General features: G+C 44.1%; 1 protein-coding gene and 1 pseudogene across 5 annotated transcripts in view; one reads left to right on the top strand and one right to left on the bottom strand.

The window, feature by feature from the left end:
- The window catches only part of Glb1 (galactosidase beta 1), a 144,389-nt gene that overhangs the window by 14,028 nt on the left and 107,261 nt on the right, over positions 1-23,100 (top strand). For all 5 annotated transcript variants that reach the window (XR_015439519.1, XR_015439520.1, XM_021238708.2 and 2 more), the window contains exon 2: positions 18,932-19,101. Coding sequence is in view for 3 of the 5 variants with exons in the window: in XM_021238708.2 (XP_021094367.1) it covers positions 18,932-19,101 (170 nt within the window). In the remaining 2 variants the exon portion in view is untranslated. The remainder of the gene's footprint in view (positions 1-18,931; positions 19,102-23,100) is intronic.
- Positions 3,549-5,950, bottom strand: LOC106010479 (serine/threonine-protein kinase MARK2 pseudogene; annotated as a pseudogene).

Raw genomic sequence — 23,100 nt, forward strand, 5'->3', positions numbered from 1 at the left:
CTCACTGTATAGTCTAGGCTGGCTTCAAACTCAAGAACAACCCTCCTGCCTCAGCCTCTTGAGTTCTGGAATTATAGGTGTGTGCCACCACACCTGGTTACACTGAAGCTTAAAAAAAAATTCCCTGATAGCTTATTGTAATTACTCATTTGCTTTATCCTACTACATAGTATATCATAAGGGCCATGGATTTAGCTCAGTGGTTCCGCTGCCTGCCTCGCAAGCGCAAGGTCCCAAGTTCAATCCTCGGTACCAAAAAGTAAATAAATAATAATACCAGTGTTATTACTAAGATGATGTCTATTGGATGTAGTTTATTTTTTGCCTACATGCAATTCAAGCTGAACTTTTATCCCAAGGTAAAGACAAAATATTATTTCAGATTCACTTGAAACAGTTTTTTTCATGTGGAAAGTTAGGTGTTTATTTTAAATTTTTAATAATTTTGTCAGCTGGTGGACACCTGTAATCCCAGCTACATGGGATGCTAAGGCAAGAAGATCATGAGTTCAAGGCCAGCCAGGGCTACATAGTGAACCCTATCAAAAAAAAAAAAAAAGAATTGCTTTATATTTCCAAATTTTATTTTGTTTTCTTCAAACTGTGCACTTATCTTTATTCTAAGATAAAGGGCAGAATTGAATTTATAAATGTCCATAAACCCAGGAGGATTGGGAACCAATCTAAAGCTGTTTATTTCTCCTTCATTCTGCCATTTTCCCTTGTCTTACATCATAATTCATCTCTTTTACTCAGTCTTTTGGAACATGGAAAAAATATTTTTGGCACAAATCAGTCATGAGTAAAAAATTAAAATTAGTAGAACATGTGAGCTAGAGCAAATCATCCACAAGTTCCTCACCATTGATTGTCATCATTCCCCGGGGTCATCTGATGTGATTGTGCATCCATAACAGTTATTACTGCAAAGGCTCTTAGCTCAGGCATGATAAAAGCATGTTTGATGGTCCCTGACATTTTCTTCTTTGATCTGTGAAGTGAGGAGTCTGAGAAGCCCATGTGTGTGTCCCTTCTGGCCCTTCTCATTCCTCTTGCCTTAGCCCTAGGGTGCTCATAGAGGAAGAGGGTTGGGTCTCTGCCACCCTGGAGCTGAGTAACTCATGTAGAGACTCCCCAGTCTCCTGGGCTTCTGGGTGAGTTGAAAGGGTGTTTAGGGTGCCAGGGATGGAGACCCATTGAGTAGGTCCTTGCCAGTTATTCTGAGGGACCCAAAGCGGAATCCTCTTCACAGAATCAGCTTGACACATAACCTGTGATATCACTGAGCTGCTTTTATTTCTTTACTCAAGTCAAGGGATGTGCACATGTAATGAAAGTATAAATATTTTTAGTCCTGATGATTAGGAAATTTAGGTGATATTCATGTTACTTATGTTTAGTACTCTTAAAGAGATGCTTGTTTACCACTGAAATAAATAACTTTTTAAAGAATCACACTGGTCAGTAGTAGGTCCTTGATGTATTTTTAGTCCAGGAGTGTTTTGTTATTACTGCTGTTTTTTCTCTCCAGTATATGTTGTTATGTGTGTATACAAGGGGCCTCAAAAAAGTATGAGTTTTGTTTTTCTTGGAATTGCTTTTTTAGTAAGTTTTCTGTGACCCCACACAGTGTAAGTACTGATGCTACCATTCCCCTGTAAGAGTGAAATAAAAGTATATTGCTTCAGTATTCCATCCCAGTACCATTTCTTTGAAAAGGGGCAGAATCTGCACACAGGTACAATGTTGGGTTGTGTTTTGGGGGAATAAACTTTGAAAGCAACCTCCTCCTACTTCTTCCACATTTCTTGATCACCTGACTTCTGTCAGTGGTGCCAGGAAGCTCAAAAGAAGCTGTCTTTTTAGGGTAGATCTTCTCAGGCCTTAAACATTGAGATGTCACTTTGGATTCCTGAGGTGCATTTCCCCGCACGTGTTGGCCAGAACAGTCAGCAGTTGCAAGTTGTCCCTTGTGATGCTGTCTCTGCAGCTATTATTATGGATCCCTCTTGTGCTGCTTTTCCAGATTTCAATTTCAGAGACTTGTGCCTGCTCCCCTGGTCCAAATAACATGGTGTCCTTCATTTTTCAGACCAGGAAGACAGTTGGGGTCTCCCATGTGACAGAGCTGGGCAGTGAACATAGCCCTGGGGCAAGGGAGAGTGTTCTTTCTGCTGTCCTGTTCACCCAGGGACAAACTGCCTTTGATCCTTTGTATCTGTAGTATTTGAAAAGATTAGAACACTAGCCACAGACCAAGTGCTGGAGGCTGTATTCTCTGGTGCAGTAATAATCCCATGCCCACTGGTACCTGCCATCAAAGCTATGACTGGGTAATTTAGTGGCCCACTGTCTTGAACCTTAGTCTTTCAGGGCTCACAGGTGATTTGAATGGAGATATGGTGAGAGTGACCTTTAAATCTTGATGGAAGAGTTATTAATAGCTGCAATTCCAGAAGGATTATGGCCTTGCTTAAGATTTATCTTGCGAGGAATTGAGGAGTGGCCAGTTCCAGAATTTCCACTTGACTCATAAAGGCTTTTGCTCATAGCAGGGTGTGGTGGCACATAACCTGTAATCCCAGTGCTCTGGGAGGCTGAGGCAGGAGGATTTCAAGTTTGAGCCCAGGAAGGACAATTTAGTAAGATTGTGTTCCAAAATTTAAATAAACACAGTGGTACCTCGATTCACAAACTTAATTTGTTCTACGATTTTGGAAAAGATAGCTACTTTTGTGCTTGCATGGGAAAGATGGCCTGGATTGTGTTTGTCACCCAATGCAGAGTTTGCTAACAAAAAAAGTGTTTTGCCAAATGTTTCTGTTTGCAAACCAAATTGTTTGCAAACAAAAGCATTTGTGAACCAAGGTACCGCTGTAAATGAGTGAATGAATGAATACCGAGGTAGCTCAGTGTGAAGGTGCTAGATTCAGTTCCTAGTAATGCAAACAAAATAGAACAACACAAACAAGACTCTCACTCATAGTGAGAATTCTGGTGGCTAATTCAGATCATCCCAGTTTGCACTCAGGACTAGGGAAATAACAATAGACTTGTTGGACCCAATGGAAGAAGGACTTGGACCAAGGGTCCCTTTATCCCCAAACTTCTAAGTGATAAGGAGAGGAATGGTATTTCACACACTTGGTACTGGTGTCAGCTCAGACTGCATCGAATAGACCTCAGAAGGCATCAGCCTTTTACTCAAAAGTTCTGGATTTTTTTTTGTACTGGGTATGGAACTTGGGCCCTCGAGCTTGAGAGGCAAGCAGCAGCACCACTGAGCTAAATCCCCAGCCCAGAAGTTCTGGATTTGTAAAATCTATTTCCATAGGACACAGGCACCCTGGATCCCACTGTGGGGGGCATTGGAGGAATTTTTTTTTTCTTTTTTCTTTTTGGTAATAAAAAATTTCTTGGTTTAGGCGAAATACTCTGTGCAGCTCCAGTATCGAGGGGGAGCCCTGCCCCCCCCGCCCCCTCCCCTTCCTTTGCCTCCTGCAGGAGAGAGGGGAAGGGGCACTTTCTGGGCCAGGGTAAATGTGAGGTGGAGGAGAGCCATCTCCTGTCCTCCACAAACATGGAAGAAAAACAGAGAAAGACCAGGGAGGCGACAAGTGCCAGCAGGGGAGACACACCAATTCATTGCTGCAGTCTCGCCTAGGTGAGGTGCAGTGGCCAGCCCCAGCAGCCAAGTCCAGCTGGGCTGCCTCTGCTGCCCCCCTCCAGGCAGCCTGTTAAAGCTTCACAGTTCATTGGCTTTTTTGAAGGCCATGGAGGTGCCCGATATCCGCTTAAACCAAACACTATTGAGTGAGAGCCGTGGCAGTTTGCACATCTCCATCTCCCACTGCATGAAGTTCTTGTGGCCTGGTGTGCAGTGCATGCACAGCAGCATGTACTTCTCATGCAGCTCGCTCTGACAGCTGTTCGCATCCAGCACCTTGCGGATCTCCCGCATCATCTCATTGGGCTCCATGGAGCCTGTGGTCTTCATACTCCATGTAAAGCATAGTGAGCGTGGCTTGGCCTCCTGAAATTCTTCTTTTTCTTTGTCATTGCCTCCACTGCCCACCACGTGAGGTCTGAGCATCTCCACTCGGTCTTTGCTTTCAGGTTCATTCAGGTTCCTATGCACAAACTTGGAGGTGAACTTGCTGAAGATGCTTCCAGAGGCGCCCCGCCAGCCCTGGCTGTGGCCAGGGGGAGAGGCTGGGGTCACACCGTAGGGCAAATTCTGCTGGTCCCACACCTATCAGAGCTGCCCAGCATGGAAGGTGCTTGGACTGGACACATCCCTGGGGAAATTAGTTCGGTCTAGGGGTCCACCACTGCTGCTGATGTTGTAGGCAGAGGGGGAGGCGACAGGGACACGCTGGGGGGCTGTGCTGTCTTTGCCGTTCTGGATGGAGGCCTGGCCAAGGCTGGTCCTCTCCAAAAGTGGGGAGTTCCTGTTTCTGTTTGTGCTGGTGGAGAGGACACTGTTCGTGGAGGGGGTAGGAGTGGTCTTCTTCCTCTCCAGGCTGGGCAGGGGGCTGGCAGGCAGTTTGGCAGTGCTGCTGGCCTTCTGCCCTGCCTCCCGGTCCTCCTCAGGCTGCTTATTTTCTGTGTTTTTACTCTGAGTCTTCTTAGAGTACGAATTAGAGGTGGGAATGGCTGGGCCAGCCTGGTCACTGAAGCATCGCCGCTTGGGGTTGGCTGAGACACTGCGCTATACTTTGTGGGATGGGGATGGGGCACTGCTATTGGTCAGGTCAGCTGAAGGCTGGGCTTCAAGGTGATGGTGTCACTTTCCAGCTCTGAACTCTTGTAGCCCAGGAGCAGATAGGTAGCCATCACCTCATTGTACCTCTGGCCCACTAGTGAGTCCTGGATCTCTTCCCGTGTGTAGCCCATGGACACCATCAACTGTGTCCGCCGGGGATCCTTATAGTCAGGGAGTGACTCCACATAAGGCTTTAGTTCATCATCTTCATGCCCCACGTTCATCCACCGGTCTTTCATAATTTGCTCTAAAGTGCCTCTCTTGCTGGGATTAAGAATGAGAAATTTCTTAAGCAGGTTTTCACAGTCTGTGGACATGTAGAACGGAATATGGTATTTTCCCCTCAGTACTTGCTCCCATAGCTCCTTGAGGTTCTGTCCATCAAAAGGCAGGGATCCGCTGACCAGGGTGTAGAGGATGACTTCCAGGCTCCACACATCCACCTCAGGGCCATCATACTTTTTGCCCTGAAACAGTTCTGGGGCAGCATAAGGGGGACTGCCACAGAAGGTATCCAGCTTGTTCCCAAAGGTAAATTCATTGCTGAAGCCAAAGTCCACAATCTTGATGTTCATATCAGCATCCAAGAGCAGGTTTTCTGCCTTTAGGTCTCTCTGAACAATGAATTTCTGGTGACAGTATTGGACAGCAGACACTATCTGGCGGAATTTGGCTTGAGCCTTTTTCTTTCATCCTGCCATGAGCCACTAGGTAATCAAACACTTCTCCACCACTGGCATATTCCATGACAAGGTAGAGCATCTTCTCAGTCTCAGTCACCTCAAATAACTTAACTATGTTGGGATGATTCCAAAACTTCATTATTCTTACTTCATGGAATAGTTTCTGGACACTGGAAGAGTTCAGTTGAGTCTTGTCAATGATCTTCACAGCTACCTCTTTCCCAGGCAGAATGTGCCTGGCCAACTTCACCATGGTGAAGTTACCCTTGCCAATGGTCTTGAGGAGCCGGTAGTTGCCAATATGGGGCTGCTTATCAGCAGAAGTGGCTGAGTTGCGACCCTGCAGCATGTTGGACTTACTGCTGGGCTTGGAATCAAGGTGTCCCAAGGTAGGCTGCTCCGTGTCCCTCTCGTTCAGAGTGGGCAGGGGGGTCCGGGCACTGGACATGGTGCCGGTATCTCGGGGGAGGGGACCCAGAAGCTCGAGGAAGGGAGGGAAGGACGGCGCTGGAGCCCAGCCGGGGCGGGGCTTCTCACAGCAGGAGCACCCGCTGCATGGGCCCCGGCCGGCCCGGGGTGTGGGGAGGCCGGGCAGCCACTCACGCCAGCCCGGGGACAGGCTGCTCGGGCTAGGCCCAGCCGGCTGAGGGGCTCCGGACCGCACCCGCAACCCCACCCCCGGCTGGGCTGTGCTGCCTTTCGATTGGAGAAATATTTATTGTTTGCACCTGGGATGGCATTTTAGGGTACTTTATTGTTTTTTTGTTTTGGGGGGGTACCGGGGGTCAAACTCGGGACCTTGCACTTGTGAGGCAGGCGGCGGAACCACTGAGCTAAATCTCCGGCCCTACCTTCTTGTTTTTTAACTTTATTTTTTTATTAGTACATATTTGTCATACGTATTGATCACACTCATCATAGGGAATTTGTACTTGTACATGATATATCTTAATTCTCTTTTTCCCCGTTCCCCACCCCTCCCTTCAACCTGTCTTCCCTTCTGAATTTACAAAAGCTTTGTTCCATTTTCTTCCGTCCATTCTTTTTCTCTTCCTTCCCTGCCCCCTCCCCTCTCCCTTGTTCCCCTTCCCATTTGAACACATTCTTCCTACTTCCTAATATCAATCCCCTGTTACACTTATTTATTCTTTAGGTCTCTCACACAAAAGAAACAACACAATATTTAAACTTGTATATCTGATTTATTTCACTTAAGATTGTGGGGCCAGGGATTTAGCTCAGTGGCACCGAGCCTGCCTCACAAGTGCAAGGTCCTGAGTTCCATCCCCAGCACCACATGTGGCAGAGTAGTGCTCCATTGTATGTAAATAACACATTTTATTTATCCACTCATCTTTTGATGGGCATATGGGGTGTTTCTAAGATTTAGCTATTATAAATTGTGCTGCTATAAACAAGAGTGTACATGTATCACTGTGGTATGATGCTTTTAACTCTTTTAGGAAGATACGTAGAAGAGGAAGAGCTGTGTCAAATGGGACCTCTAGTTTTAGTTTTTTGAAGAATCTCCATACTGATTTCCACAGTAGTTGCACCAGTCTACACTCCTACCAACAGTGGAGAAGGGTTCTTTTTTCCCTATAGCCTCACCAGCATTTGTTATTGGTTGATTTCTTGATGATAGCCATTCTTTCTGGGGTGAGATGGATTCTTAGTGCTGTTTTAATTTGCATTTCTCAAATGACCAGTGATATTGAGCATTTTTTTCGTATATTTATTTGCTGTTTGTACTTCATCTGCAAAATGTCTTCATTTTAGACGCCCATTTTTGGATTGGGTCTTTAAATTTGGGGGGTCTAATTTTTTTGAGTTCTTCATATATTCTAGATGTTAGTCCTTTGAGGACGGAGGGTACTTTCTCAAGAGGATTCTTTCACCCAGTTTGGGTGTATGTCAGAGAACTGGCTCAAAGCCAGGAACTGGATGAAGGCATAATTTTCCACTGCGAATGATTGGAGTCAGCTTCCCCCCACCCCCCAGTACTAAGAATTGAACCCAGAGCCTTTGGACTGAGCTATATTCTTTGTCCTTTAAGAAAAAAAATTTTTTAGGGCTGGGGATTTAGCTTAGTGGTTCTGCCACCTGCCTCGCAGGCACAAGGTCCCGAGTTTGATCCCTGGTACCAAAATTTAAAAAAAAAGTTAAAAAAAATATTTTGGGGGGGGGCAGGGATTTAGTTCAGTGGTTCTGCTCCCTGCCTTGCAAGCACAAGGTCCCGAGTTCAATCCCCGGTACCAAAAAAAAAAATTTTTTTTTTGAGGGAGAGGGCCAGGATGTAGCTCAGTGGCACCACACCTTCCTGGCAACACAAGGTCCTGAGTTCAATCCCTGGTGCTGGAAAAAAAATCACATTAATAAATATTTTGAGGGAGAGTCTTGCTATGTTTCCCAGGCTGGGCTTGAACATGTTATCTTCCTGTGTCAGTTTCCCACAGTGCTGGGATTACTGGCATCAGCCTTTTGCTCACAAGCTGTTGATTTTTAAAATCTTATTAAACATGTCGGGTAGTACCCTTACTGATTCCACAGCCATCTCACTTCATGGGAGTGCTGCGGTTTACGAGCCATTGCCTAAGGCCACCACTTGTTACTACCTGGTCCTGCTGGTCAGTGTGACAGTTATCCTTACCAGCTACTGATGGTTATAGAGGTCCCTCCTTGATTACCCCAGGATCTCATCATCCTCAGTGGTAATAGGTACCTAGGGTCACAGCAGCACCTTCTGTCTTCCTTTGCCTATAGAGTAGATGGCACCAGGAGGCTCCTCAGGAGTGCCAGGGCCCTCCTCACCAGTGCATTCCTTACTGAAAGGAGTGCAGTTTGGGTTCTCTTGGCACGTATAGTCAGATGGCAGGTTCTCTGGTCACAATTTTACATACCCACATTCTTGAGCCATCCCATACCTTCCTTGGAATGCAGATGCCAAGGCAGCCTTAGCATCTTCTTTTCCTATAGACCAGTATCATGTCAAGGTTCCAGGGAGCCACCCTACCAACATAGGAATGGAATTCAGCAGCTGTTACCAAGATGATATCACATGAGTCATGGGAGAATAGACCATTCCAGTAACTTCGCCTGTCCAGTATTGTAATCTGCTCCTTCAAAATCCATTCCTGGTGGCCTTTCATGCTTAAGTCCTGGGCCTTAGTTTTCTTGTCGGGAGATGTGGGTCTCTGTGCACATTGGCACCAAGGTCTCTGGCATTCCCAGAATGTCTTGAGTGCATGGCTGACCTGAGCCTGTCAATCTCTTTCTTCAAAGCTTCCAAACCTGAGCTGCCTATAATCCCAGCAGTCTGGAGGCTGAGGTGGAAGGATTCCCTCAAGTTCAAGGCCAGCCTGGAATATATAGTGATAACCTTTCTCAAAAACAACAAGACAAGCTTCCAATCTGTTAACAAAGCAAGCCAACCTCACAGTCCTTAGTTACCAGTAATCTAAGAGTGGTAAAGCACATGTCAACCCTTCTGCTTTTATCTGGATCTCCTCCCTGTCCTACAAAGGTGAGGTACTCAGTATTTGTTTTGAGGTATTTCCAGCCACCAACCACTATCTGTAGGATTCTAGGCATGCATATATATGAAATACAGGGGGAGGCCCACATCCAGTGTTTAGACCATTCCTGTTACCACTTATCTTAATTTGGGCTCTTCTGGAAACAGAACATGAAACAGCTTGGATGCAGGTGCCTTGAGAGGCCATCCAAGAGCACAGGAATGAAGGACAGGTGGAAAGAAGGAAAAACCTGAATAAGAATGTGTAGCATCTAGGCATGGTGGTGCATGTCTGTAATCTCAGCTATGTAGGAGGCAGAGGAAAAGGAATGAATGGCAAGTTCAAGACCAGCCTGGGCAACTTGACAAGATCTTAAAATTTAAAATTTTTAATTGTAAGGTATTTATCTCAGTGTAGAGTGCTTGCCTAGCCTGTGGGAATCCCTATATTCAATCCCCAACACTGGAAGAAAAATAAAAAGATTACATAGCATGGTTATCACTCTGGGCAGCAGGGACATCATTCTGCTGAAAGTTTTTTGGAAAAGTACACAAACTGCTCCCAGAATTGCCTGAAAAAGAGGAAAATGCAGTCATTCACCCTTTTTGTCCCTGTTGGTTGAGAGTTGCTTCCAGAGGCACGAATCTCCCAGCACTCCTGGGCACCTGTGTCCTTGGCATTGAGGCAGGAATACAAAAAGACAAGGGGTATGAGTTTGAGACACTCAACACAAAGTGTATTGAATTTGTTTAAGACTCTTCATAGAACTGCAGCTGATATAAGTATATTTTTGGAAACACTTCCATCTCTTCTCTTTTCACCCTGCATGTCTTGAAGATATTTCCATAGTACCTCGTTAGTCTCAAGAGCTGCATACTTTTGGTACTGGGGATTGAACTCAGGACCTTGCGCTTTTGAGGCAGGTGGGGTGCCACTGAGTTAAATCCCCAGCCCAGCATACCATTTTATTGTGCATGTGTGTTTGTACACAACATGAACATATATATGTGCACATGTATATTTATAGTACCTATGCCACATAATTATAATTTATTTCATCCATTCACTTTTCTACTTTTGTCAGTGATTTACTAGGAAAATTTTTCAGACATCTAGAAGGTTGGAAGATCCTGCTATCCCAATTCTACCACTTAATTTAGTACTATCCATCTTATTTTTGGATGCATTTCAAACTAATTTATAAACGTTAGTGCCTTCCCCTCCCCAAGATATTTTAGTATCCATATCATTATCTAGAGATTAATATATATGGGGCTGGGGATTTAGCCCAGTGGTTCCAGCGCCTGCCTCACAAGTGCAAGATCCCAAGTTCGATACCCCCCCCCCCGCAAAAAAAAGAGAAACTGTATGTACAATGAAATGTACAAATCTTTAGAGGACCATTTCATGAATTTTAACATATACCTACACCTGGATAATACAAACCTCTTATCTGACCATAGAATATTATGAATACCTGCAAGAAGTTCTTTTTTTTTGAGACAGTGTCTATATATGTAGTTCAGGCTGGCTTTGAACTTGTGGCAATCCTCCTGCCTCAGCTTCCTGAGTGCTGGGAGTGCAGATGTGTGTCACCATACCTGGCAAGAAGTTCCTTCTTGTTGCTTCACCGAAATACTTGTCCCCAGTGTCCCACAGGTACTATTTTTTATATGTATCCCCCAAAGTTCATGTGTCGGAAGCTTAATCCAGTTGATTAATGTTATTGTGGGAGTGGGTTTATTATCACAAGAGAGGTTTTGTTATTTAAAAAAATGAGTCTCTGTCTTTGTCTTTGTGTCTGTCTCTCACTTTTGCTCTCTCTTCCTTCTCGCTGTGTACACTTGCCCTTCTCTGCCAGGGATGACCTAGTGTGAAGGCCCTCAGATCGGGGACTTCCCATTCTTTGTTCTTTATAAATTACCCAATCTCAGTTACTCTGTTTTGGCAGCACAAATGGGCTAAGATAACAGTTAACAATAATTGTGATTTTTTTTTCTCGTCATTAATATTTTAGTCACTTTCCAGTGGCTGGGACAAAATACCCAACACCTGCAACTCTGCAGAGGGATTTATTTTGGTTCATAGTTTTCAGAGAATTCAGTCCATGGTTGGTTGGCTCCAAGGCAGAAACAGCATAGTAGAAGAGTATGGCAGAGGAAAGCTCTTCACCCTATGGCAGCCAGGAAGCAGAAAGAGAAGGAAGGAGCTGGAAATGAAAATACACCTTTCCAATTCAGGGCCCCAGTGATCCACCCCTTCTGACCAGGCCCACCTCTGAACGTGAGACTTTTGGGGGACATTTTAAACTATAAATTCTGCCCTTAGCCTCCAAAAGGTTCATATCTATCTTATTTATGTGTTTAGTCCATTTCTAAGAGTGGCCAAAATCTCAACAGCATTACTGAAAAGTCCTACTCCAAAATCTCCTTTGAGACTCAAGGCAAATTCCTACCTAGGAGTCACTGTAAAAATCAAAATGAAGGTTAAACACTTCCAACATACAATGACACAGGGTAAACATTCCCATTCCAAAAGGGAGGAATAGTGGAATAGAAAGGAATTAGACCACAGCAAGACCAAAACTCAGCAAGCCAAACATTAAATCTAGTAACTCTATACCCAGGACCTGTGGAAAGTTGTGGAGAGATGTGAGCTCCAAAAGACTTGGGTGCCCCTGCCTCTATGACCTTGTTGGTTGCAGCCCAAATGACCTTTGTCTTTGGCTGGTTCCACTCATTGCCTGTAGCTTTCTTCACTTCAGACCATCCATGTTCTTGGAATCTCCACCTTACTGGAGTCTCCACTGCACCTTCAGCTTCACTCTCACACTTCATGCACTGCCCTCTCCAGGACATTTGACTGGCCTGCCAGTCCTTCCTTTGAAATCTCAGTGAAAACCTTTGTGACCCCACAACTCTTACATTCTGCATGCCAATAAAAGTAGCATCATGCAGAAGGCACCAGACACCAGGGTCTGCAGCCAGATCAAGCACTAGCCAGCCCTCCTTAGACCATGGCTGCAGCAACCTCTTGAGTGCTGGGATGGATGAGCATAGTGAAATGAATCCCAGGGGACCAGTTCCCTAGGAATCACTTCTTGAGCAGGCATCTCATCACTCTCCTCAAATGAAAGGTTTAAGTTTTGCACCCTTGAGCCTGTGGTAGGTGGGATCTTTCTGATTTCTTAGATGCCCTCAAGGCATCTCTTTTCTTGTCTCTGTACAAAGAATTTTGTTCCCTTTTAATAGCACCAATCACTTCAGCAGCCATACGTCCTTTGGCCCCAACTTTACATATGGTTGGTTCCCTCTAGGCCCAAATTTAAATTTTTCTGTTCTTTCTTTTGCCCTTGATTCCCAAAATAAATCTGGCTAAAGACAGCTAGCAGTACCCATACCTCAGCCTGAATGTTGAGCTGTGTTGAAATTTCTGCCAGATTGATTAGACCACTGCCCTTAATCTTAGTTCCCTGAAAAATGTGAGAACATGGGCAAAATGTAGGCTTTTTTTTTTAACCAGAGTGTAACACACATAGTATCTAGTCCAATTTCCAATACAGTCATCCTTTTCAACTGAAACCTCGTCAGCTTGGCTTTTACTTTCTGCAGTCCTGTCAGCATTCTGGTCTTCTGAGGTCCAACCAGAATCAATTATCAAGCCAGCTTACAGCATTCTAAGGCTTCTCTAGCCTGCATCTCCAAATCTTTCCAAACTCCTCCCTCAAACCATTTCCAAAGACTTCTAATTCACATAGGTGCAGTCATAGGAATGACCTCACTTCTGTTATCAACTTTCTGTATTAGTCACTTTCCTGTCACCAGGACAAAATACTCAATACCCACAACTTAAAGGAGAAGTTTATTTATTTTGGCTCATGGTTTTCACAGGATTCAGTCCATGGTTAGTTGGCTCCAAGATAAAAATGTCATGGTGGAAGGGTGCAGAGGAAGGAGCCAGGGTTATGAGTACACTCAAGTTAGTTTTGGGGGACATTGTAGATCTAAACCATAATAATAGATTAGGTTTGCCCATTCTAAAGTGTCATATAAATAGGTTCATTCAGTATGAACTTTTTTGTGTAAGGTTTCTTTCACTCAACATTTTTGGTATTTATCAAAATTACTGCAAATCTCAGTGGTTTGTTCTTGTTTTACTGCTGAGCAGTATTCCATCATATGTGTATACTGTAGTTTGTCTATACATTTTTCTGCTTGTAGACATTTGTTTCCAATTTTGTACTATTATGAGCAATGCTGTGGTCATTTTTAATGTCTTTTTGAGAACATATGCTTTTGTTTCTCATAGGAGACTTCTTATTTTGAAGGATAATTTGGTGTAAATTTAGTGTTGCACTAGAAAAAGAAATTGTACATTTGTAAGTACATTATGAAGAAAATCCTGGGGGAAGGGTAAATGGATTTTTTAACATACTTTTTATTATAGAACTTCCTGAACATCAGACAGAGAATACCCATGTCCTTATCATCAACTTCAAATGTTATCCATTTTGCTATACATGCTGTCTTTTTGTGTTGTTTTGTTTGCTCTTTTTCTTTTTGGCTTATAGTACTTTTAGACAACTCTCGGATGTCATATTATTCCCCTTATATATATTTCTATATCCAACGTTAACTGATGAGAACACATTTTCTTTCATGTAAACATCATGCCATTGGTATATGAATTGTGGTAGAATTAATGATAATTTTTTAATACTATTAAAACCAGGTTCATACATTACATTAGGTCATTATTCCTCTTAAGTTTTCTTTTGTTTCTATTAATCCCTTTTAGTATTATTAATTTATTGGGGCAACTATATCATCAGACTTTTGGAATGTCCCATATCTTGGGTTTGACATGTTGCTTCTTTATGGCAGTGGTTCTCAACCTTTTTGGCACCAGGGACCAATTTCATTGAAGACAGTTTTTTTCCACAGACCAGGAAGGGGGATGGTTTTAGGGTTAGATTCTCATAAGGAGCATACAACCTAGATCCTGCACATGTGCAGTTCACAGTAGGGTTTGTGCTCCTATGAGAATCTAATGCCACTGCTGATTTGACAGGAAGCAGAACTGAGGAGACAATGCGAATGATGGGAACCGGCTATAAATACAGATAAAACCTCACTTGCTCACCTGCCATTCAACTGCTGTGCTGTCTGATCTGTGGCCTGGGGGTCGGGGACCCCGGCTCTATGGAATCATTGGATTCAGGTTCAATTATGATTTGGGTTCCATAATGAGGACCACTTCCTAGGTGGGACTATGTATTTCATGTTGAATCAAAACATAAGGGACATAATATCTGATTTATACTGAAGTTGAAACTGAGTCAAGGGGGTGTTCTGGCAAAACCTGGTCCCATTGTATAAGAGTGAAGAAAGAAGCAAACAGATCCAAGATTGCGGAGTGCAATTTTGGGGGGACTTACTGACAAAAATTGTCCTCGGCAGCAGCAGGACCAGTGGATTCCCACAATTTGGGCCTGAAGAAGGAAGGCACATACAAATGAGTTGGGACAAAAATGACATCATCCAAGCCCTGATATTCCTGGCTTATCTCAAGCAAATATGAGATGTCAGGCCCATTCATCCCACTCGTGGTGCCAGGGTCCAGGTGTCCTGAAGCTCCATGTACCACTCTTAATGCTTTTGTCTGTTTATAGTTTGCTAGGAGAATTTTGGAGGAAAACTGACTATGGTTACTAAGTGGCAATCATGATGGTTAGGACTCAAGGTGTCTGCAATCAGTCGGGTCAAGCTGAAGCTCAACAGGCATCTTGTGGAATCTGCCCAGTCCCATCTTTGTGTAAACTTTCCGTTAGTCTTTCTAATGGTTTTAGTATCTGTTGATAATTACAGCTTAAATTCATTTTATTGTATTAGAAAGGGACATTTTAAATATTGCTTTATTCTGCATTTATTAAATGGAATTTTGTGAAGAATTTTGCACTGTGAACTTTTTGGTTATGCTGAAATAAAGGTTTTATGTGAAATGGAAGTAAACCGCTTGGCTATTTCTCTGTATTTATCATTTTGCAGAATAGTGAATTGGTACTTTCGCAATCCCCAAATGTGACTAATGAATTTTTCCCTCTAGGTATTGTTATAAACTCATAGGTGTCAATATGTAGACATCGTCCTTTCTCCCTCCAAAGGCAGGGTCTTGAATATAGTTCAGGTGGGCCGTGAATTCACTATGTGATCTAGGTTTGGCCTTGAATTTGAGATCCTCCTGCCTTAGCCTCCTGAGTGCAGGAATTGGAAGTATGTGCCACCTTTTTTTTTTGGTACCGGGGATTGAACTCAGGATCTTGCTCTTGTGAAGCAGGCAGTGGAACAACTGAGCTAAATCCCTGGCCCTTTTTTTTTTTTTTTTTTTAAATGTGGTACTGGGGATCAAACCCAGGGCTACATCCCTGGCTCCCAACACAGTGATTTTTCTTTTTCAGTTTATGACTCGTAAGTCAGTTAGTGCCCTCCTCGGCTCAGATTATCCTCGAGGCCCATGGGAGCCTTTGCAGGTAAGGCCCCTGTGTCTTGCATCTCACCAGCCACCCAGTTCTGTGGGTTCTGCCACCTGCCCTCTGCCCCCCTCACTGTCACTACCACGGTCCACGGATCTGCTTCCTTTTTAGTCATCCAGGAAAAGGTCAGCTAGCCAAAATTTGAACACACATACCTGATCCTGTCACTCTTTTCATTGAAGTTGTTATTCGTGTTATTGGCATAAATTCTAGTCCCTTGAACCTGGACTTGAGGGCCCACCTCCCTCCATCCCTGCCCATTGCCTCTGCTCCAGAGCTGCCACATCTTACCAAATGTCGGACCTGTGGCTCCTTCTCGCAGTCCTGCCCTCACTCTTGCCGTTGTCACACACATAGTTTTCTCCATCTGTGGCACCATCTGCCGTGGCTGACTCTCCTCATCCTAGGGCTTTGCTTAGGTCAGTGCTTTTCAACGCTGGATGCACATTGCTATAAGAAATACCAATGCCCAGTCGCCACCCAGGATCAATTAAAACCTGGATGTCTGGAGGTGAGACCTGAATGCTGTTTTTAAAACCTTGTACAGGGCTGGGAATGTAGCTCAGTGGCACAGCACCTGCCTGGGAAGTGTGAGACCCTGAGTTCAATTCCCAGTACCAAAAATAAAAAAATAAAAGCTTGTACAGGTCAGGTGCAGTGGTGCATACCTGTAATCCTAGCTACTGAGGAGGCTGAGGCAAGATAATCCCAAATTTGAGGCCAGTCTGGGCAACTTAGTGAGGTCTTGTCCCAAAATAAAAATGTGCTAGGGATGTAGCTCAGTGGTAAAGCAAATGTACAAGGTCCTGTGTTCAATTCTTAGTACCACAGAAGCAAACAAAAAACCCTTGCCCAGAATGGTAACCTATGTTTATAATCCCAGCACTTCAGGAGGTGGGAGACTGAGGCAGAGGGATCACAAGTTTGACCCCAGTCTGGGCAACTTAGTGACTTACAAGACCCTGTCTCCAAATAAGAAAATAAAAAGAGGGGCTGGGGATTTAGCTCAGTGGTTTTGCCACCTGCTGCGCAAGCGCAAGGACCCGAGTTTGATCCCCGGTACCAAAGAAAAAAAAAAAAAAGAAAAGAAAAAGGGCTGGGGATGTAGCTCAGTGTGAAGGTCCTGATTGTAATCCCCTGGCCACAAACAAACAGCTTGTGCAGGTATTACTGATATGTGGCTGAGCTTGAGAACCACAGTTGGGGTGTTTCTTCCTTCCTCTGGAAAACTTGCCCTCGCCCCCCACTCCTGGATTCTGTGCCATTTGTTTCTGCTGTGGCATCAGCTCTAACTCTTGTCTTACTGCCTGGACCTCACTGTGCACCCCCTCAGGTTTCTGCTGTGCTAGAGGGAAGTGTCCTAGGAGTCATGGCGTATCTGCCGGTTCCCCTCGGTGATTACTAGGCAAATAGTAGGCTCTTGGTGAGATTTGCAAGCAGATGGTAGGGAGATACTTGGACTGGACTTTGTGGTCATTTGAAGGCAGAGAAGGTCCCCCACTGTCTGTGGGACAAAGGCCAGATTGCATGTCTGCCTTTGTTTCTCACCAACCTCCTCTCCCTCTCTGAACTGCTTCCCCCAGAGAGATGGGCTTCAAACTGCCCTTCCCTGTTCTGGTTCCATCTGAAGTTGCTTTGTTCCCTGTCTTCCTTGGGGAAGAATTTCCCCAACTCATGGGCCACCTTTGAACTCGTGAAAGTTGTGGGAAACCCTTATTCAATACTGTCTTAGTTACTTTTCTCATTGTTGAGACAAAATACCTGACACTCGAAGTTAAAGGAGGAAAGCTTTATTTAGCTCATAGTCTTTAGAGGTTTCAGTTCATAGTTAGCTGGCTCCAAGGCAGGGTGATATGGCACGGGGCATCACAGAGAAGAAACAGCTCATAGAAGGCAGAAGGCAGCAAGCTAGCAACAAGCAATGGCCCTCTTTCTGTCTCTTGTATTTTATCCAGGCTGCCTGCCCGTAGACTGGGTAGTACTCACACCCTTAAATCTAGCATTGCACTGTGAATCAGTCCCATCCTCATGTCCTTGATCCCAGCCCCACGTAGGACCACATGAAGCTTTGGGGGGACATCTAGATACAAGCCATAACACTTAGTCCAGCACACACTATGAGCATGCCTTCGAAAGCATCTATTGGCACACCTCGTATAAGAAATAATTTTTAGGGCCAGGGATTTAGCTCAGTGGCACTGTGCCTGCCTCGAAAGCACAAGGTCCTGAGTTTGATCCCTGGTACAAAAAAAATAAAATAAAATAAAAAATTTTGTGAATTTCTTTAGGAGACTCTTTACCTTTGACTGAAAATTAAAGCCTTATTTATAAGAAGAATAGTGACATGAAATTGATACCTTTTAAACAAAGATTCTTATTTGTGTGTTTTGGGTTACCTTTATTGAGGTGTGATTCACATACAGGGAAGCTGTCATTTGCCTCTGTGCATTCTGCTCTGAGTTGTTTGATCACAATTTCCCAGCTGGATTTCAGGCTATATGTGATCTAGGGGCTAGGCTGTCACAGTTGCTTCCAGCTGTGGCTTCAAGGGCAACCCCAGAGCCACCATGGACTGTGATACTGCTGGGACTACAACTGACCTTGTGAGCTTTGAAAGCCTAGAGATTCACAAGGAATCTTACCAATAATGGAGGACACTAGGTAGATGGTTTTTGTAACCCTGGATGTGTGAGGACCTCTTGCTGCCTTTTTCCATCCACCAGAGTGCAGTGTTCTACTTTGCCTAAAAGTCAGCCCCTCTTTGAGGTCTTCCCTTTCTAATCCTAGCATTTTACCTCCTAAAGTGACCCCAAAGAGGTGTTTCTCAAAATTTTTACTACTAGAAACACATCTTACATTGCAACCCAGGGGAGAGGTGCATACACACATAACTCTACACACAAGTACAGCACATATGACAAAAGTTTCATAAAGTAATACTTTGCTATGGGCAGTATGCTCTGATATTTTCTGTTCTTTTGTTTTAAAAAGGTGCTGATTGCCACCCAGTTGAGTTCATCAGTCACAAATGGAATTGTGGCCTATAATTTGAAATGTTGCCTAAAGTTCCCTTCGTCCTGCACCCTGGATAGTTGTAGGTGGAATGTGCGTTGTATTCCCGAGCACCATGAACAGTACACTGGGATATAGTTTCAGCCTCTGTGTGGCTAGCTGGTGGTGGCCTCTGGGAGCTAAGCCCTGTGATATCCTCCCGGATTCTCTCCTATGCCGTGACCTGGGTGCACACCGTGTCCCTGGTGTAGCAGTGGTCTGACAGCCCAGAAACCAAGTGTTAACCCTGTCATCACATTATGTTGCCACTGTTATTATTACTATTATTATTATTATTATTATTATTATCCTGCCATTGTTGCAGGATCTGCTTCTGAAATGGAGAAGGTGGAAGTGCTCATGGGATCCTCTCTTTGGTCTGTAGAATGCCTCCCAGAGGATGTTTGAGATCGACTACAACAGGGACTGCTTCCTCAAGGATGGCCAGCCATTCCGCTACATCTCAGGAAGCATTCACTACTCCCGGGTGCCCCGCTTCTACTGGGCAGACCGGCTGCTGAAGATGAAGATGGCCGGGCTGAACGCCATCCAGACGTAAGTAGAAGGCCAGCTGACTCTCACCTGGGCCTGAACCCCCACACCTGGAGGAGTTGCAGCTGCACTTCTCAGAGCAGCTGCTTCCTTAGTCAGAAATGGGACATAGTCCAGTGTGGTCTCCTGGGAGGGCTTGTCATGAGCTTGACTGGCCCCTCTTCAAAAAATTAACTACTTCTTCCAGACCTGCACTTTATCACCAGAGATCATAAAATAAATATCAGCTTCAAAAGGCAAAGGCAATGATGATAAGCACTTAGCAGTTGTGGGGCGCTTTACACCAATGATTCCATCTCTCTAAGGTGGGCATTTCCATTCCCATTTATAGCCAGTGAAACTGAAGTTTGCCCAAGGGTGTATCTTTGGTCAGAGGCCCAGCTAGGATTTGAACATAAGGTTATTGTAGGTACCCATAGCTTCTCTTAGCTCCTAGGGGAGCAAGCCTTGTGCTTAGGTAGATTCCTGAAGCTATTTGTTAGCTTGGTTCTGCTGGGGTAATTAGACAGGCCCAGGCTATAGAATTTCCCCCTACTTATTTCTCCCCCTCTCCTGCTGTTGCACAGTGACTAACTGGGAAGAAGTTTGGTATGACTGGCCACTCTGGTTTTTGCAGTGCTGATGTGGATTGCTGATAACCTTTTAAAGATAAAGGACGAGAAAATCTTTAGTCAGTTTAGAAGATAGTTGGGGAGAGTCCCATTCATTATTCTTGTTCTAAGGTCACTGGCAAAGTGAACCCAGTGTCACCTGTTACTAATTTCCTCACACAGTTGTGATAGACCAAGGTTGTCTGTTCCAAGGAACCCTGAAGTCATGGGATTATGGAAGAAATAAAAAACATAAGAGAGGTCATCAAGGAAACTGTGATAGGAATAGGTGGCCTCATATTTAAATTTGTATCCCATGCAATAGGTAGATGGGGAGCTGGTAAGAGCTTGGGTCATTTTACTTCCTGCTATGCTATTGCTGACAAAATCTTTTGTATAGGGGTTGGAGGGTTTCCTACCCTCTGCCCCGTGCTGGTTATCGAACACAAGAGTGCTATACTACTGAGCTGCATCCTCAGCCCCTCTTTTTGTGAGACATGATCACCCTGAATTGCCCAGCCTAGACTGTAACTTTTTTTTTCCAGTAAGTTTATTGGTACATTTTAGGTATACAATACAGTTACATTCATTGTTGGGATCTTGTACCTTTACATGATGTATCTTGGTTCTTATTTTTTCCCCATTCCCCTGCTCTCCCTTCACCCCCTCCACCCCTCCCTATTTGCAAAGACTTTGTTTCCATTTTTCCTTTTCTCATATTTTTTCTTTTCCCTACCCCTCCCACTTCCCTTACTCCTTTAGACCTTTTCTTCCTATTTCATAGTATCAGTTATACATTTTGATCCTTATTTACACTTTTAGTTTTTCACACCAGAGAAACTATTCGGTATTTACACGTGTTAGACTGTAACTTTTTTTTTTTGGTACCAGGGATCAAACTTGGGACCTTGTATCTACGAGGCAGGCATTGGAACCACTGAGCTAAATCCCCAGCCTAGACTGTAACTTTTGACTCTCCTGGCTCAGCCTCCTGAATAATTAGAATTACAATATGCACCACCACGGGCCGGGGATTTAGCTCAGTGGTTTCGCTGCCTGCTGCGCAAGCACGAGGACCTGAGTTCGATTCCCGGTACAAAAAAAAAAAAGAAGAAAAAAAGAACACCAACATTTGGGCTGGGGATTTAGCTCAGTGGTTCCGCCACCTGCCACAGTATGCACCACCACACCTGGCAAAGTTTATTTTTCAAAAAATAAGTATACTTGTGGTGCTGAGGAGGTACCTCAGTGATAGAACACTTGCCTAGCATATGAGAAGCTCTGGGTTCAATCCTCAGCGCCACGGGGGGAAAAGTATACTTCTAACTATTTTAACAAGATATTTTCATTTTTCCTAGGCCTCACATAGGCAAATATAAATTTATTTATTTATTTATTTTTGGCACCGGGGATTGAACTCAGATCCTTGTGCTTTCGAGGCAGGCAGTGGAACCACTGAGCTAAATCCCCAGCCTGGCATGTATAATTTTATATAAGAATGTGTTTGTGTAATTCTGGTTTATTTATTGTATTTAAAGTTGTATTATGTTGAAAAAAATTTTTTTCTTTCTTCCAATCTCTGTAAAGCTTGTTTTTTTTTTCCTTTGGTACCATGGATCGAACTCCAGACCTTGTACTTTTGAGGCGGATGGCAACACCACTGAGCTAAATGCCCGGCCCTCTGTAAAACTTGTTTTAATAAGAAGACGGGAGGTGTAACTTAGACGTAAAGTCTATGCTTAGCATGCATAAGGCCCTGGGATGACTCCCTACCACAAAAAATAAATTTCAATAATTTTTGGGGGGGGGTACTGGGAATCGAACACAGAGCCTCCTGCTTACCAAGTAAGCACTGTGCTGCTGAGCTACATCTCCCCCCTCAATAAATTTTCTGACTTGTATTTCTCTCTCTTTTGAGGTAATGGGAATTGAACCTAGGGCTTCATGCATGCTAGGCAAGCGCTGTACCCCTAAGTTACATCCTAACCCTTTTAAATTTTATTTTGAGACAAGCTATTGCTAAATTGCCAAGCTGGCCTTGAACTTGAAATCATCCTGCCTCAGCCTCCTGAGTAGCTGGGATTATAGGAGTGGGCCACTATGCCTGGCAGAGAGAATATATTTTTCTTTTTAAAGTTAAGTGTTAAATGGGAACCGGCTTTCTTTGTGGGCCATAAACTTATAAGTGTCCTAGTAAAGGTTGGTTTGCTTGGATACCTGCTGTCAAAACACAAAGGGGGAACCAGGGATTTAGCTCAGTGGTGCCGACGCCTGCCTCGCATAGCACAAAGTCCTAAGTTCGATCCCTGGTACAAAAAAAAAAACCCACAAAGAAGGGCCTCTTCCCAGGAGCCACCAGAGGGGAATGGCTCTGGGTCCTGAGTTTTCAGCTCTGCAGGCAGTTCAGAATTCCTCTGGGAGATCTGCATGTATGAGCTGCTTTCCTTTACTTTCCACAGACTGGGTATTTTTATTATTGTTTGTTTGTTTGTTTGTTTGTTTCCTGAGACAAGGTCTTACTCTGCAGTTCAGGCTGTCCTTGAATTCATTATGTAGTCCAGGCTGGGCTCGAACTTGCAGTAGTCTTCCTGCCTCAGCCTCTTGAGTGCTGGGATTGCAGGTATGCACCACCTATCCTGGTTCTTTACACAAAGTATGACTATGAAAAGATAAAAACATGATTTTCAAATAGTGAACATGTGTCAAAAACGTACTTACCTTATGGCGAGGCTGTTGCTCAGAGGTAGATCACTTGCTTAACAAGGCCCAGGGTTCAAAGACAAAAACAAATTAGTTAACTCATGACTAGGGAACTAGCCAGATGCTAAAGCTGAATCAAAAGACAATTTGTTGTTGTTTTGTTTTTAGGTATCAGGGATTGAACTTGGGACCTTGCACTTGCATGGCAGGCGCCAGAATCACTGAGCTAAATCCCCGGCCCTCAAGAGAATTTAAGGAAGAGAGGTTTATAGTTACACAAGAAAGCCATGTTGAAATAAATTTGTCTTGAGAAGTAAAACTGGTCAGTATCATAAAGGGCAATCAGTAACTTCTGGAGTTATTGTCTCTATATGACAACAATCATTTGTATTCATATTTGTACTGGCGAAAAAAAATCTACAAATTAATCTGTAACTTTAAAATCTTTCCAGGCAGGCATGACAGTGTGTGCCGTTAATCCCAGCACTCAGGAGGTAGAGGCAGGAGGATTACTGCGAATTTGAAGCCAGCCTGGGCTGCATCATGAGTTCAAGGCCAGCCTGATCTACATAGTGAGACCCTGTCTCAAAAAAAACCCCTAAAACAAGTCTTTCCTGTAAGCAATATAAATAGTTAAACAAAATACTTTCCCCAGAGAAGGATGAAGCCTTGTGGAAAATCTCCAGTGTAACAGGGAGAGGAAATTCTTATC

The sequence above is a fragment of the Heterocephalus glaber genome, unplaced genomic scaffold (genome assembly GCF_053883595.1).
Source record: "Heterocephalus glaber isolate CG9 unplaced genomic scaffold, H.glaber_assembly_v1.0 deba00001472, whole genome shotgun sequence".
NCBI classification, from domain to species: domain Eukaryota; kingdom Metazoa; phylum Chordata; class Mammalia; order Rodentia; family Bathyergidae; genus Heterocephalus; species Heterocephalus glaber.